Source organism: Nothoprocta perdicaria, unplaced genomic scaffold (assembly GCF_003342845.1).
Source record: "Nothoprocta perdicaria isolate Ctin4 unplaced genomic scaffold, notPer1 scaffold_1, whole genome shotgun sequence".
Classification (NCBI taxonomy): Eukaryota; Metazoa; Chordata; class Aves; order Tinamiformes; family Tinamidae; genus Nothoprocta; species Nothoprocta perdicaria.
Window position 1 is genome coordinate 8,357,568 of NW_020454093.1, and position 17,012 is coordinate 8,374,579.

Genomic DNA, 17,012 nt, shown 5'->3' on the forward strand with positions numbered 1-17,012 from the left:
TATTCTTTTTCACATGTGACTTTTTTTTTCTGAAATATGTTACTAGGCAGCTAATATCTTTAATGGGGGGGGGGAATTTTAGTTAGGATTAGATAATATGCTTGATACATGGTTTGCATTTATATATTGCAAGATAAATATTTTGAAATGCTCTGAGATCTGATTCAGATGTATTTAAAATAAGGGAAAATTAATGACACCATAAATTTCAGCAAATGCTTACTATACTCTTGCACTCAATACAAACTTGTTTTATATCCCAGTGTTCTAAATACTGCTCAGGAAGTATTAGTTCAGACAAGATGTGGGGATAGTTGAATCCACACTCACTCTTAGAAAGGAAAAAGAAATGTTGTTCTAGAATTTCTTGAAGAAATAAAGTGATTTATTAAAGAGTTTGAAGCCACTTAATATATACAGTCCAGAGAAAGGGTAAGTTACTGAAGATAAGAGCACTCAGGATATTGCATAATGATTATGTAATATAAAGAGTATTATATAATGATGTGAGTGAATGGTAACTCAAATGATGCAAACTAAATAATGACAGCAATAAAGTGGAGAACCACGAATACCTCCCCTAGCACTCGTAGAAGACTACTCAGGACAAGGTGACTAAGCCATTAGAGTCCAGCTCAGGGCCAGCTGGCTGAGGGCTTGCTTTGGAGCTCTGCCAGATTTACTATATATTCTTTGTCATGTTCGGATTGAGTGATTCTGTTTTTTAGCTTTCTTTCTACCAGATTCCAGAAGATTGGTTCTCCTTATAAACTTTCTGCAGACTTCCTCATTCAGATTTTGATATGCTAGAGATTTCCCCAGAAGCCTTTGGGAAAAAAAGTTAAAATGCTGGTGGCCATATTTTACTAGCTGAAAATGAGGGTACAAGCGAATTGGATTATCAGATCAAAAAAATCATACAAAGTGACTTAAAACTAGAAAGTAAAAGCACAGTCAGATTATGACATTTCGTGGAATTTATATTGTATTTTTTCCCTCCCATTTTTGGTTTGTATTTTTATTATGCTGCAATAAGGTAATCTGTATAACAGTATCTGGAAACTTTCATTTCTGTACATTGTGCTACTAGGAAGCTGTTAACTTATAAGAGGTAACTTCAAAGATGAAAAAATCATCAGGAAAGAATGGGCAATGAATGAAAAGAATCATGAAAAGAATTCTAGTATGGCTTGGCACAGCAAGCAAATTGATTTGAAAGGTGCAACAAATGCTTTAAAGGCTTGAGGCACCAAATGTTTATGATCTATTGAGGTAAAACCAGGAACAGTGAGATGACATTATGAAAAGTTTGCCTTGAAATTAGCATGGGGAGACTTTTCAATGCAAAATCTCCACAGATATGGAAAAGTCATCATAGGACACTACTTGTTTGCATACAGCATATGAAAAAGTTTGTGTAGAGGTTGTAAGCTGCATTTCCTAAGCCTCTTGATAGAAAATCATGAGACAAGAGCTTAAACATATAGTTGGAGCTCCTTTGCTGACATGTTTGAGTAGACTAATTCTTATAAATCCTTTCGTTTCATTGGTTTTTTTCCTACTCACCATGTCTTACTCTGTTTTCTCTGCTTCTAATATTAGATTCAGGCCCGATTACATTCCAAGTGTTTACTGAAACATTTATGCCAAAAGCAAAAGCCAAGTTTTGTTGCTAAAAGAGAGAAATTTCATGAAATGACACATTTTCTTCTTTTACTTGCAGTCTTGGTACTGGAAAATCTATCCATACCACTTCTAAAAATGGACTTAATCATAGGGCTTGCCTGCTGAATTGCTTGACTGGAAACCCAAAGCCACAAGTAGATAGTTGGCTTGAGTTCTCCCATATACAGTGGTAGGACAAAATTCAGATTTAGATCATATGTTTATTTTAATATCATTTGGTTACAACTCACTGAGCATTAATGCAAGCAAGAAAGACAGAAGTATTTTGTTAACTTTGCTACAGAGAGACTGAGAATATCACTTAGATTGCATATAAAATAATCTTCTTTGAATGTAGAGAGGTTTTATGGTATTTCTTCCAAATGTCAGTCAAGATATTTCTCTGTCATTTTTGTTGCTCATTTCTCTTGGATCTTTGCTTTTTAGAAAGCATGTGGGAGGAGACAGAAAAATCAAAAAGAAAGACGGATGTGGTAACTCCTGCGTCACTGGGAGGCTCTGACAGAAAGGAAATATTTTGAAAGGTCATGGCCACAGAATTAACATAAGAAATAAATTTCAGGCCTGCCATTCAATTATATAGGTCCACTCTTTTATTTTTAAGACTTTTTTTCTGATATTAAGCATGTTAACTCATGTTAACCTCATATTAAAATCTAGAGGCTAGTGGGAGCCTATGGTAGGGGCTGATTGCTGAGAACTTGTTTCTGATGAAGAAAATTGTAAATTTGGATCTTTATTATTACAGTGGTCATTGGGTAGCTATTTCTGGCAACAAAGGAGACATCCAAATCACCTGCTGTCATATGTAATACTCCGTTTATTAATAAGACATCAAGAGTCCCAAGAGAGTTCATAAAGATGTAATAGAAGTGTTTGCCCTGTCTTATTTGATTTAGTTAAAATATTTATTTAAAGTATTTTAAGTATATCTGATTTTAATCAGTATTTCACAAAAAAATATAATAATTATGTGGTATACTAGTAAGTCTTTGGACAGCTGAATGCACTGAATTCAGTGAACGTAGTTAGAGTTTAAATATGGAGACAGAATATAGACAGAAATTAACTACCTAAAATATGTCAATGGAAAGTCAGTTTTTGTTAGCAGAAAGACTCTATTTCACATGAAAGAAGAGCCCTTTGGTTTATTCATCTATTTCTTCTTCTCTGATTGAGATTTTAAAACCAGTGTAATAAAATCAGTAACAGAAAACTTTTTAATGGCGTGGTGTCTTGGGAGTCATTAGACATTTTCTGAAGGACTGCATCACAGTAGCTGGCCTGATAACTGAGATATGAAACGAACCTATAACTAGTGCAGAATATAGCCAATAAATCTAAGAGCAAAGCTGTAAACTGTCTTGCTTTGATTTTAGACACATAGATGTGCAGCATACGCGAGCATCAGGACACCCAAGGGTGTGAGAGCACCGTATCCAGTTTAATACGCCTTTCCTAAGTGGCTTTATGCTGACCTACCTGGGAATGGGCACACGGTGGCCTTTCTGTACTCTAACCTTATCAGGAGTGACAGGGATGACAGCCTTTCCTAGGCTGGAGGCTCTACTGAGCTACCTAGGAATGGGCACACGGAGGCCTTTCCGTGCTGCCGCATGCCGTGGGGGCAGCCAGGTGACACTGCTTCCTGCTCTTCTCAGTCCCAGGACACCAAGCAAGCAATCAGGACTTACTCTGCTGTGTCTGCCCCAAGCAGGGTGAGTCTTGGCCCGGGACAGTTTAAGGAATAAATTATTATTCTGCAGTTCAGGAGCTTATCTGGCTGTTCAGTTTCTCCAGTGTCCACAGACCTCCTCCTCCACAGTAGATGCATACTTATGGGCCCATGGAGAAATAATTTACATTTTGGGCGGTTAATAAAATCTTATTACTTTGTTGGGTTTTTTTCTCTTGCTGTAAATGAGGGTTTGTCCGAAGGAAGTTAGTACAGAATGACACTTCTTTGATAACTGAATTGCAGCAGCCGTGCAATGCGTACCCATTCTATCTGATGGTGAGATTGTGCTTCCAGGTTAAAAAAACAGGACAGGGCGTCTGGAGAGTAGGGGAAATGATTTGTGCGGAAAGGTAGCTGGAGAAATTTATTGCCACTAGGACAAGATTTCCATGAAAGCAGACGAAATTTCCTTCTCTAGATCTTGCTTGGCACTCCATGATGGTTAAAGATGGTTTTAAAATATGAGGTATTTCCTAGAGGATCAATTAGTCTGGCTCATACCTGTCTTTGTCCAAGATAAGAGAGATCAAGGGCGGGGAGAGACTAGTAGAGGAGCCTAATATCAAGAGTGCAGTCTGTGTTTTATAAAGTCTAGTAAATTCATAAATTCATTTTTGAGTGTACTTAATTCTTCTCTTTTTTTTTTACTATTGCTAAATTCTCTACAGATATTCCCTAAAACTACACTACAAAGAGGATTAATTTGCTAAGTCCTCAGTAATAAAAATGGCCAGCAGTAAGATTTTCTGTGCAGCCTTAATTATGAGCTCTTGTCCATATTCATTATCATACCATTAAGGAACAGTATGTGATATTTTGTACATATGTTGACCTTCTTTCTTCTTTTTGGCAACCTGGCAGAAATTACAAGATAATTGCTTAATGGCTTAAAAGAGAAGTCCTCAGAGGTTTTTCTACCTTGTGAAAAGATGTTATGTGGTGTTACCAATGCAGCAGTACTTTTAAGACGTAGGATCCAGAAGAACACCTCTGAAGTTGCAGCAAAGTCCTTTGAACATAGACAGTTCTTCGGGGCTTTCTGTGCCAAGTGCTCCTGTCACAAATAGTAACTTAGCTTTGCATTTATTGTGCAAAGTGCCTGAAGGAAGTTGAAGAGCTCCAGTGGAAAATTCTCTCTCTAAATGTTCAAATTCTGACAGGGAATGGGTGGCAAAGCTGGTCTGGTTCAGTAACAATTTCCATACTATTCTGTCCTTTCAGAAAAGTACTGTGCACCAAAAGTGAAAGGAGATAGAGGGTGCATAGTAGGGAGAGAATAGCATAAAGATTCACTATTTTCAGTTTGTGACTGAACATAGATTTTATATTCACAGCATATTCCCTGCTACAGCTTAAAATTTCCAAGGATTGGCAAGGTAAATAAGATGCAAATACAGCTGATTTTCTGCAATCTGTGTCCAGGCAGAGTGAGGAATCTGTCCCATTCTGTATCTTAAGATTTCTCAGGGTATATACAAAGATCAGACAAACTTGCGTAAAATTCTACAATTCTTCATTTTGAATCTCTCTGATCACACTTGGTGCAGTGTGATCAGTAACTGCAGTTCTTGCAGAGGAGCCTTGGGATTCAAGACAAGCAGGGAAAAATTCAAGACATTTTTCATTTAGTTTTGTATAGTCTTTTGTGTCTGCAAGTGTTGCTGGCAAATGTCTTACTAAGAGCTAAATAAAACACTTAACTGCCATAACATCTTACAGACTTTTTATATAAACTTACCTATTTGGCAAACCTGTGCTTATTCACATTTACCCTTTGACTGTAGCACTGAACAATTTTTCTTTTCTTTTTTCATATTTAGATGAAAGACATTTTGGTTGAGGAGTATGAGCCAAGGGCTAGCTGATACATCTGGATCCATTTCATTACTTTTGACACCCATCTAGTGGACATAATGTAGTATCACAGGACAAAATTCAGGTCAAAACAGCTATATACAAATCTTCTGTGTTTTTGTTATACAGCAGTACAAGTCACAAGGCCTCACACAACTGACAAATCTGCCATTTTATTCAATTAGCTTTTAAATTTTAAGATTTTAAAAAAGGAAATATTTGTGACTCTAACAATGAAATCATTAATTGAAACATGCTGTTGATTCTTAGTGAGATAAATAAAACTGATAACAGAATAGAAAAGAAAAACACATCTTTAAACAAATCTGTGTGCTGCTTTAATGCAATAAAAAACATTTTATTTAGTTGGCTGAAGAAGTCCAATGTTAAGCAAATCTCTGTAAAAGAATATTCCTTAATAAGTATAATTTGAAGATATTCACTGATAGTAATAATAGTCACTAATGATAGCTGTAAATGATGTTTTACTTTAATATTAATACTATCTAGTCCTTTTCAATATTTTTATGAATGCATCACAAAATACAGATTTAGATTGGAAATAATCCTGAAGAGGTTAAAGTTTCTATCACTGGTGAATGGATAGAGTAACTGAAGTGCAGAGATGCCTTGAGCTGTTCACTGTCACTCAACAGACTAGTGGCAGAGTGCTCCTTAGCACGGATAAAGTTCAGGTAATTTGAGACAATTTGAGGCCTTATAGTAGTAGGATATTTGAGGGCATAGAAATACTCAGGCACAATTGAAAACAAGTTTGGGAAGAAGTATAGATATTGGTATTTACTGAAGCGAGCAATTCTGAAAGCATGTCTTCTTTAGTTGAGTTTTTTTCCTGTTTTTTTTCCCCTGTTTTTTTTTCCTGTTTTTTTTTTCTTGTTTTTTTGAGGGAAAATATTTTGCTTTCACTCTGGTTTTGGAAGATGAGTAAAAGCAAGAAACAAGTTAATCCCGGTAGCAACGTGTACCTCTGTGAAACATGTGCAAGGCTGAAGTCTAATCACAGCTGATGTGTACTCTTCAACTGTCATTAGATATAATTAAAAGCCACTGGGTGTCCTTTATGTGAACAGCCTTGTCAAAATGAGTACTGTACATGAATTTGTTGCAAAAATATGATATTAACATGTATCCTTATTTAAAAGATGGTGATGAATCCTGTGTTTGTCCCTCATTATTAAAAGCTTTAGCAATATTTGAATTCCTGCATGAGGACTGCAAAGGAGCTAAATTAATTATAAACCGAGGTCTCATGCACACCTTTTCTACTATAAAACTGAAATTGCCGTTAGTTTTTAGAGACATGGCCAACCAAGGAAGGAACAACTGTCTTTCATTTCTGTCTGAATAAGATGTGCGCCATCCTATCAGATGCAGGCATAATCTTGCTGATCCACGTTTATGTGACCTCTGAGACTACGTAGTGCACCTCATTAAATCTAGCAACTGAGCCACCCACTCCGAAAGGCCTCCATATGGTGCATACGGGAGCTCTGAGGCTGCTAAGCAACACAGGTTGCCATGAGCACATCATCTGAGCCGTGCTTGCCCTACACCAGCTTCTCCCTGATTGCGGAGTCCCCTTCAAGGTCTTTGTTCTGCTCTTCAAAGCCCTTTGTGGAGCTGTCAGGGACTACGTGAACACTTCCCCCCTCTCTCTTTCCCTCTCCTGGCTCAGCTTCAAGACAGCATGTTCCCTAGGAACAGTGCAGTTGTTTACCCCTCTACCAAATGCAACAGCTAGAAGAGCTGCAGAAGTTACTCTGCTGGCAGGAGTCATTGCTTTGCTCTGGTTGTACTGTGGCAGCTATCTCTAGTGCATACAAATGTGCCCAAACACACATGCACACATTGATCATAATCCAGCATTTGATCATACTCCAACATTTCATTCATAATCATTGAGAAAAGGCAAAATATGCTCTCAAAATGTTTGAGTACTAATCAAGTATGAGTGATGGATAACTACTCAGTAACAAAAGAGTGGGAGGCAGGGTCATGAGGGTGCCAGACCAAGAGAGATGGGGCCTGAGGAAGAAGACAACAATTCTTCATGTGTCTTGAAGACACATTTCTTCATGTTTAAAGCTCATAGACACCATGCTTGTAAACTCATATATTCTATATTTCAAATACTGGCTTCTTCCTTTCTCAAGTTTCTTTTCCTACAGACTGTTTGGCCTTTGTGGTTACCAGCAATTGTGCAGTATATTTCTTGTGCCCCTTGTTACTGCCTCAGCAGTGGAATTGACAGGTTCTAACAGAAGCAATTACCTAGCATTAAATTTGTCAGAATAGTGTTCATTACTTCATTACAAAATTCATATGTCAATAGCATAAACCTTTTCATCTTTTTTTTTTTTTTTTTTTTGCAGTTTCGATGTAGACAATGGCACATCATCGGGACGAAGTCCCTTGGATCCCATGACAAGCCCTGGATCAGGGCTAATTCTTCAGGCAAACTTTGTCCATAGTCAACGTAGGGAGTCTTTCCTTTATCGGTCAGACAGTGACTATGACCTTTCTCCAAAGTCCATGTCCAGGAACTCCTCCATTGCCAGTGACATGTAAGTATTTAAAAAAAAAAAAACAGTTGTAGCCCATGTATTATCCTCTGCAAATTATCCTTAATCTTTGGGCTAACATTTCTCCAACAATAAGAAATTTCTTTTGGAATCAAAGATAATAATCACTCATGCCACTCAAGTCACACAAATTATTGTTTATTACTTTATTTTATTAAGTTTGTATCTGTTTTTGCAGTTTTCTGAAAGTAACAACATTGTGAGGGTGTACTTGATGTGTTTATGCACTGTATTAGCTTTGACAGAATAATCAAAATAATATCAAGCAACAAACCAAAGTTGCTTATACTACAGGCAACTTTGTTAGCTTACCTCTTAACTCTTTTCATTGCAACTTAAACAAACTCAATTTCTGCCTCTTAATATTCTTAATATTCCATTCCTTTCCACTAGGAATTTTTACAAAGTGTTTACAGTTAGTTTAGTATAAATCCTATGTACGTAGTTGCAGATTGAAGCATTTAGAAATTTATTCATTTTCCTGAGTTTAAGCAGAGCAATTGTTTTCAGCTTAACAACATGCTAAATCAAACTATATATTGCTCACTTCTGAGAAAGTGTATGCTTTTCCCTAAAATATATATTGTTTGATAATTCAGCAATTTAAAGAGGAGGTCGAAAGGTCGGTAAGAACCTGCACTTCAATTTATGTTATAATAACAATTGTGGACAGCACAATAGCTATTTATTACAAAGACATATTTGCACCTTTCAAGTGTTTTTCGGACTCCTAGGGTAAGATCTAACTGCTGGCAGAAATGAGAAAATTCAAAAGAGGCCAAAATTATTTCAAGCAGCTTTTCAACTAAGCAGCAAAATTTTAACAAAAGGTTTTTGGAAAGCTTTTCTATTCTGTCACTGCTGTTGAGTATTCTTCTGTTATGTGTATATTTTCTGCTAGTAGATCACACTTCGCAGGTATGTGCAGACTCTGAGTTGCCAGAGTAGTTGCAGTCAGATGCAAATTTCTGTTTATTTGTAATACTAAAACACGTTAAATATTCTAGCTTCTAGTCACTTACAAGGAGTATAAATGAAAAATAACTAAATATTTTCTTTGATTATTCTGTTTTAAATTTCATTGCTAAGTATGTGTTGATGGTTCAATTATGAAGTACTAAAATAAATGATCAGGGTTGTGAAAATCCCCTAGTGAACAGGAAAGCCAAATGCATTAAAGATACAACAATAATATACTTTTTGTAAGAAAAATATAACATCCTTTTTTAAAAAAGTCAGTACCTAGGTCAAAGGAAAATATTTTTCACAGTAGTGAGTGAAAAGTCAGCTGCTGTTTAACTTACAGTCATTGTAACCGGGGATTTGTATTTTCATCTCATTCATCATTTTCAGAAGGATTGATTATGTTGACTGTTAATAGTTTTTTTTTTTTTTCATATTTAAATGTCAAGATAAGCAAAATCAATGCCTTTGCAGAGATTTTGTGTAAGGTTCATACATCAGTTAAACCCTGTTAATTTAAGTACTTTAGTAAGTTTTGTGTCCAGTGTGAACAATTTTGAAATTGGTATGAAACACACCAATCCATCTCACCTTGTAGTATTAAAAAAATGCATTTCACTTGTAAATGAGGACCCTTGGTCTTCCTCTGACATTTACCCTCATTTTTAGAAGTTCAGAAGTCAGGCTTTTAGTGTGACATCCATGTCAGGATACCATTTGGGAAGACTTTCATATCCTTAGAGGCAACCAAGGTCCCTGCTCTGCTTACATCAGTCATTTCAATTAAAAATTTGATTAGTGCTCCATCCTTGAACTCATAATGCACTTATGCATTTCCTAGAATTCTGGTTAGTATTTCAGCACATGACAGTAAATTTAATTACTGAAATACTGAGCACAGTTTCTTCAATACTTTGTCTACTTTTCCTTTCAAAATCTTTTTTTAACACATCTATGTATTAAATTAATTGGGCTTCACACCTGGATAGACTTCCATAATTTCTTGTCATATATGAATTGCTGGACTAAAAAGGTAGCTAATCCTGCCACTGTTTAGGATAGACCACAATGGGAAATATAAATAGCAAGTTGTTTCAACTACAAAATATTTATCATGTGTCCATAAACCTAACCCTTATAAGCTTCACTATATCACAGAAACAAGGTAAAGAAACACAAAGCAATGAAAGACAGAAAAATCTGAAAAGAAAAAATCGTGAAGAACATGTAAAGAAAAAAAATATCACAGAGCTCTTTATATAATAGACTTCAAGGAGACATTGAATGTGCTCATAAGAAAAAAAATCCAATTACTCTATCAAATATAATCTCATTCTGGGTCAGGACTCTCCAAAACGAGCTGAAAGCTGGAAGAGCAGTCAGGGAAAGCATCACATGCACATTTAGATCACTCTCAAATTGTCACATTTCCCTTCTGCATGTATATGCATGCTTTATTCAAGTATTGGATGCTCTGTAGGAATAAATATACTATAAAAACTACACATCATTCAGGTAATGTAGATGAGTTATTTCTAGAATGCCCTGATTTTCCAGTACTTTAATTCTCAAACTCAGTATGTGACTTATAAAGCAAATTGTGAAGCGAAAGACATATATCTTGTACCTGGAAGGAAGCAAATCTGTTATTTTTAAAGTAACATAAAGATTTCTGATATTTTCAGTACTCCTTAATATACTGATATCTTTAATATAAATATTACTGTAATACATTCAATTTCAGTAGTAGCAACGGAAACAGTTCAAAATTATTCAAATTTGAAGTGTCGTGGTAAAAGGGAGCCAACAGATGGCAGTACTAAAGTATTAATTTCATCGTTCTACCATTATTTACTCTTTGTACTTGTCCCAAAGACATGGAACTACATCACGCTCAGGTCTTTGCAAATCTAGGTCAATAGGATGGTCTCTGCTGCAAAAGAAAAAAAAGGAAATTTAAAATCGAATTGTGAGAAAATCAAGAGATAAAGAGTCACATACAATCCCCAGAAGAAGATATAAGTAGGAAGCTAGAGAAATATCATGGAGCAACTGAAATGTTCATTCAGTGCACTAAGAGAAAAAAATAATGTAAACTAGTGTGGAGAAAGAGGAGGAGGAGAGTTTTTAAAATCAGGGACAGCAAAAACATCTTACTGTGAGGACACAGTAAGAAAATAATAAAAAATTGAAAGGCAGGTAAGATGAGAGAAAGCTTGTGGGACAGAAGAGAGTGCACTTGTAGTCCTGTAAATGACAGGAAAAAGAAAAAAATAGCTCTAGAATAGGAAAGGAAGAAAAAAGCCATACAAGATTGTAAACTGGAGGGAGAGGCAGGTGATTTCCATGGGGAGATACAAGGTCTAGGGCACAGTGGTGATGTGAAGCTGGGCTGGGGCGTTCCCAGCACAGACAAGAGGATGTGAAGGTCAGAAGTGAGAAGATGAACCAGCCAATATCACAGGGCAGGGCTTGTGCTGAGAGAGAGGAAAACAGGTTTAAAGAGAGGAGAATAAAGAAAAGAGAGTTTAAAAAAAAAGCCTGCAACAACACAGAGAAAAGAGAGAAGCAAGCTGAAAGATGGCAGAAATCATCAGTTGATAAATCAACCAGATTAAAAAAAATTCTTTAATTATATTAATTCTTATCAATTAAATCATTGATACTCTCATGAACTCCAGAAAGAAGCCAATAAGCAGTGCACTGGCTGGGCAAAGCCTACGTTTTAGCTACCACTTTTAAAGGGAGAAAGGGACATAGTCTCCAGGGACATTTTGGTATAGAAGAGTGTCCGAGCTCAACCATGATCTCTTCTGAGTTTATCTGGGAGCTATTTTCAACAAACCATGACAGTAACCATTCCTGAAACCTATCTTTTTCCCACTTCAACCAAGTTGCAAAATATTTTGGGGGACAACATTCACTAAAAAAATTAAAGAACAGCTTTAAAGATTACATTTTAATGTATCTGTCTGTAAACCTGGACTCCATGTTCCTGGATAGGGAGGGAAATCCATTCTTTGAATAATAAAATCCAAATGTACCTTGCAACAAAGAGAGCTCCATAGTCTGATAGATATAGAGAGATTTGGGGTTGTCTTGTTCAGGATTCGTTATCCCCATTTTCAGAAGCTGTAGAAATAATTATGGCATTTTAAATTTGTTTGAGGCTTTTCCCCAAAATAAAGCTAACATAATCTGTAATTTAATAAATGATAGAGGAAAAACAAAACAAAACAAAACAAAAAAATAGCTCGCAGAATTATTCTGCTTGCAAAAATGGCCTTAAATAAAAGGAAATTCCAGGATGGGGGCGTTCCCTTATTTGTCAGTGACTGACAGGTCTGGTCCTGACCTGAAAGTGCAATAGACTGAAATATCCATTTAACTGGTATGTGGAGTAACACGCAGAGGGAGGGAAATTTTAAGGTGAACTCACACATACTTTTTTCCAGTTCTGGATTGTTTGTTCTGTAGAATAAATAACTAAATATTATTCAATCTGGATTGGATTCCAAAAGGGAAAAGTACTTAAAAATAATGACATTCAAAGATGGCAAATCTAGACAGATAAAAATCTTCATCTGAGCCTTTAATACACTAATAAAATGAGGATTTTTCTTTTAATCCGGAATGGGAAGCCAAAGTATTAGTGATACAGCCTATTTTTTTCTGAGCCAGGAAGACCTGGGTGTGTTTATAAAATACTCTGAGTATGCATCTGAAATTAGGGGGAAAAAAAACTTTTCTCTGAGAGGTGATCTGCAAAAACTTATAAACAATATTCTAGGAGACAAAACATACAGTTATTGAGCAAATTAATCACACTGCAATTTAACAAATTAGAAGTCATCGTCTTTCATTTGAAATAAGCTGCTGTTTAAGCTTCTCTTCACACAATTTGTGATAAATTTGTGATTTGTGAGCTGGAAAGGGCCAGTTAAACTGCAAAGTCAAGCTTTCTTAAAAAAATAAGATTGTTTTCTATTTATTTTTAATGAAAAATTGTAATAAAGTTTGCCTGAGTCATTACTTATTCATAGCAAAAAGAAGTATTTATATGGTTTTAGGAAAGATAGGACAATATTTTGCTTCTTCAGGTTTGGGATTTAAGATCTTTTAAAGTGAATAAGTCTTCATGTTTCAAGTTAAATTAAGCTGAATAATTTAATTAGTAAATCTCAGTTATAAACAAAAATAAATTGAAAGAGACTACTGTGTCCTTTCCACTTGCTTGGGACATTTTACAAACGTGGTCAAAGCAAAGAACTGAGTAGTAACCATTTTGCTTAAATTTAAATAAGATTAAATTTAAATTTAAATAAGTTTGAGCAAACTTCATTTGTTGAAGACTGACCCAGTTACTTTGTAAGCAAAAAGAGAACATTTTCTCATTGAAAAGAGGATTGAAAAGACATTTTCTGACCAGCAGTTTATTTCAGGAGATCTATAGGTGCTCAGATGTGCCGGTACAGGGTTGTTTATCAGGGCTTTTTTGCTGAAAGGCAGTTGCACACGTGTGCATTCAGCACAAGAGCCAAGGCTGGCATGGGGTGGAGAGGAGAATGGGAACGCTGGAAAGAGGGAAGTGAAAATGCTCAGACCATGTTCCAGCTCAGTGCTTACCTGCATGCATGGGCTAAGTGGATTTCACAACCCAGAGGAACATTACTCCTAGTTTCATCCCTTGGGGCACAAACAACTTTCGCCGTGTTTGTGAGGATGCTAATTTTGTGCTCACTTTGGAGTTCCTTCTCTAGAAATGGGGAGGCTGAAATTCTTATGTGTGTTCTTGTTTGCCTTCCTGTTTCTTCTTATATTCAGACATGTAGGGACCTCTCAGTTTGCATAGGGGACCCCCTGCCCTAGGCTGTGCACCTGAGACAGCCTTTCTGCAGCTGGTGGGCAGCAAGCTCCTCTGGGGGAGGAAGCCTCCTTGCACCCACACTCATCTCAACATCTCTGCTCTGTCTTCTTTCAGTGGAGAGATCTTTCAGCCTTTGGCTGAAGGAGGTTCACATGGAAAGTCATGTGTTCCTATGAAACAACACACTTCTCTACACTTGAATATGTGGAGTAGGGACAAGCAAGGAACTGACTGCTGCTTAAAAGCGGTTCAAGCTAGTATGTTTAAATTTCTTTTGCAACAAGTCAAAGTTTACAAGTGTCAGTTAATGCAACTAAAACTGATTAATGGTAACTCATTAAGCTGCACTAACTTGATTAATTCCAGTCATGTGCACATGCAAAGATTAATTTCCTCCAACCTGAGTAGAAAACAAACCTGTCCTGTAGTCACTGTTACTCGCTGCGTTTGCACCCTTGCTTAGGGCTATCTGGTGGTTCTTGTTGTATGAACAGTCCAACCACAGCACTGCTGAATTGGCCTGGACTCTTCTGACTGACTCCAGCTGTTTTCTGGATCACATCCCATCCCTACGCCATTCTGGCTTAAGCCAGTCCCCCCTTTAACTCACAAAGCAAACCCTGCACTGCAGGAATTACTTTTCCTTGCCCTCACCCTAGTGAGCTCCAGACAGTCCTGATTTTAGAAAGAAGTCCCCATGTGCTAGTGAAGCACATGGCAAATCCATGTTCTGCCTCTCCTTGGGCATGAATACTTCTCTGTCAGACTTAATACCGGACAGTTTCTCAGAGCTGTCCATAGCACTTCTCTCACCCAGATGGCTTGGTGAAGCATTGAAACTTGACTGCTGTTTGGGACAAGATGACAGAGTTAATTTCTTGAGTTATCCTGTAGTCATATGCATCATGCTGGCATCCTTCTGCAGAAGGCCCAGCAGAACAGGAGCTAGATGGGTTCCTCAGGCGTGTTACCCACATCAGAAGTCAGACTGCAGCCTCATGAAAATGTTCCTCTTCCTGAGCAATACGTCTTCAGCTCTTCCAAAGACACTGTGATACTCGCATGGGAGGTGGAAGAGCTCTGATAGCATATAGTAGAAAATAGTAATACTACCAATTTTTTGAGTTAGTCAGCTGAGATTCCAGCACCTTCAGCAAGCACCCAAATGAGCCTGTTTCTGTAGACCAAGACCTGTGTCTCATCTCATGCTAGGATTAGAAAATTGTTTTCAGTTATAATAGATTGAGATGACATAACTTAAGCACTGTTCATGCACAGTAAACTAACCTGAAGCACTGTGATTCCTGAAGTAAGAATTTTGAACCAACTCAGGCACTCCTGGATTCTCCAAATGCAGACGTTGGGAAAACTCAAGCTGCATGGAGTAGCCAGCAGCCTCTCCTGCTCTCTGCCCTTTGACAGACAGGGTCTCTTGGCTAGTGTTATTACATGGAGTTTCCATTACTAAATCATTGTGCAATTTGGAATCATATTTCTCTGTTGCTAAAATCTGAATTTGAGCAATGCACATATTTTCAGCACGTCTAATCTGTATGTTCCTTGTATGTTTATTTGGCTTCTCTTATAAAATGGGCCAGGAAAAAAGAAATGGGCCAGGAAAAAAAAAGCGAAGTACAACAAGTAGCAATTAGGGTGAGCAATAGGCTTGCATGAGTGTGTGCCCAGCAAAACACAAATTTCTCATCCAAGTTGCATTCATAACATGCTGTTGGATATTCTGTCTGAATCTGCTCTATCTACTGAAAAGGGCGGATGTCATGTTTAATCCAAATTCAGAAGTTTACACTGAAAAGGCTTTCTGATTCAATCAGAAAGCTACTTTCTTGTACTCTTCTTTCACATTTTCTACATTTTTGTGTGCCGATTGTATGGATTTTCCCTTGCTTTTATTATATTTGATATGTTCTAATATATAAAAAAAAATGGAGTCAGTTCTTGTCACGATGTGACAGTAGCCTTAGCCCTTTGCTACAGAGCACAGTGCAGACCTGCCAGCCCCATCCCCTTGGGCATTTCCAAGTTTGGCAGCTTTATTCTTTTAAACAGGCTATGCCTGAGTTTGTAGCCAGGGAATCCAATGCAGAGTATGCCAGCTGGCTTTAAAGGCTGCCTGGCATTCTGAGCCAAATCTTGTCCTAGGGAGATAAGTGGTTTTTTCGTTCAAATGGAGTGTGTAAACCAGCTTGACCACGCTTCAAAATAGTACAGGGGGTCAAGGTTCCTTACACTACTATCATAATATTTTTATATAGATTGTATGAAGATGTCTAAAAACAGAACATGTCAAATTGAAAAACCTAGCAAGTACTGTCATCACCTTCCTAGCTATGTGATACAATTTCTGAAGGCTCCCAGAAAGATCGCCTTCAAATGCTATCCCCACTGTGCAATCCCACAGTGACTCCTTGGGATTTTATGACACAGTGATATCAGTGCTAAAGACTGAATATATCAATCAGTAACTATATAATATGATATATATAGCCTTTATGATACTTGTTATTTCAATTTTTATCATGAAATATCCCCCTGACAAGAAACCTTGTCGGGGAGAACTGGGCATTGTGAGGAAGCATTTTTCCATTGCCTTGTTTTCTGAGGAGCATGTCAAAAAATAATATTTTTATTCTGACCCTGTCTTGTGTCAAGCAGGTCTAACTGTGTTCTATACATATGCCCCCTCTAATTAAACTATGCTTTCATTATCCTGTTTTGCTTCACGTCTACAGAATGAGTCCTCAAAATCACTCTCATGGTGTTCTCTGTACTGTGTGTCTAGAAAGCAGTAATTTGAGTTTACTACAACATTTATGAAGATAAATCTTTTACAGGCTCTTCCCTGCAGGCTCCACATTGGCAAGCGTAGACTCTCACATTTCTAGTGGTCTCTCTAAGTTCTGGGACTCACATCATGTTAATGGATATCTTGAGCTTTTACAGATGACAGATTCAAAAAAATGGCTATTTCTTAACTGCATCCTGGCAGGTCTGCAGAATGTCTCTCTTGCTAATCCTTTTATTAAATGGTTAAATTAAATAATACCAACTTAATTAAGAAAAAAATCTTTTGCAGTCACCCTGTCTATCCTTGGGCCTGTCTCTGTCTGTCCATGCATACATCTCTAAGTTCCTCTTTAGTGGAGATAAAGTTAATTACCTTCTTATAATTGGGATAGGAGAGACAAATTAATGCCACTCCGGAGGAAAGAAAGGCAGAATTTTTGTACTTCTTATTTGGCAACCTGTGCATCTAGCTTCAGTTTTAGCAGAGCACTTCTAT

General features: G+C 37.0%; 1 protein-coding gene across 2 annotated transcripts in view; it reads left to right on the forward strand.

Moving 5' to 3' along the window:
• The window catches only part of PDE4D (phosphodiesterase 4D), a 303,714-nt gene that overhangs the window by 190,137 nt on the left and 96,565 nt on the right, over positions 1–17,012 (forward strand). For both annotated transcript variants that reach the window (XM_026037174.1, XM_026037182.1), the window contains exon 2: positions 7,672–7,863. In XM_026037174.1, the coding sequence (XP_025892959.1) occupies positions 7,672–7,863 (192 nt within the window). The remainder of the gene's footprint in view (positions 1–7,671; positions 7,864–17,012) is intronic.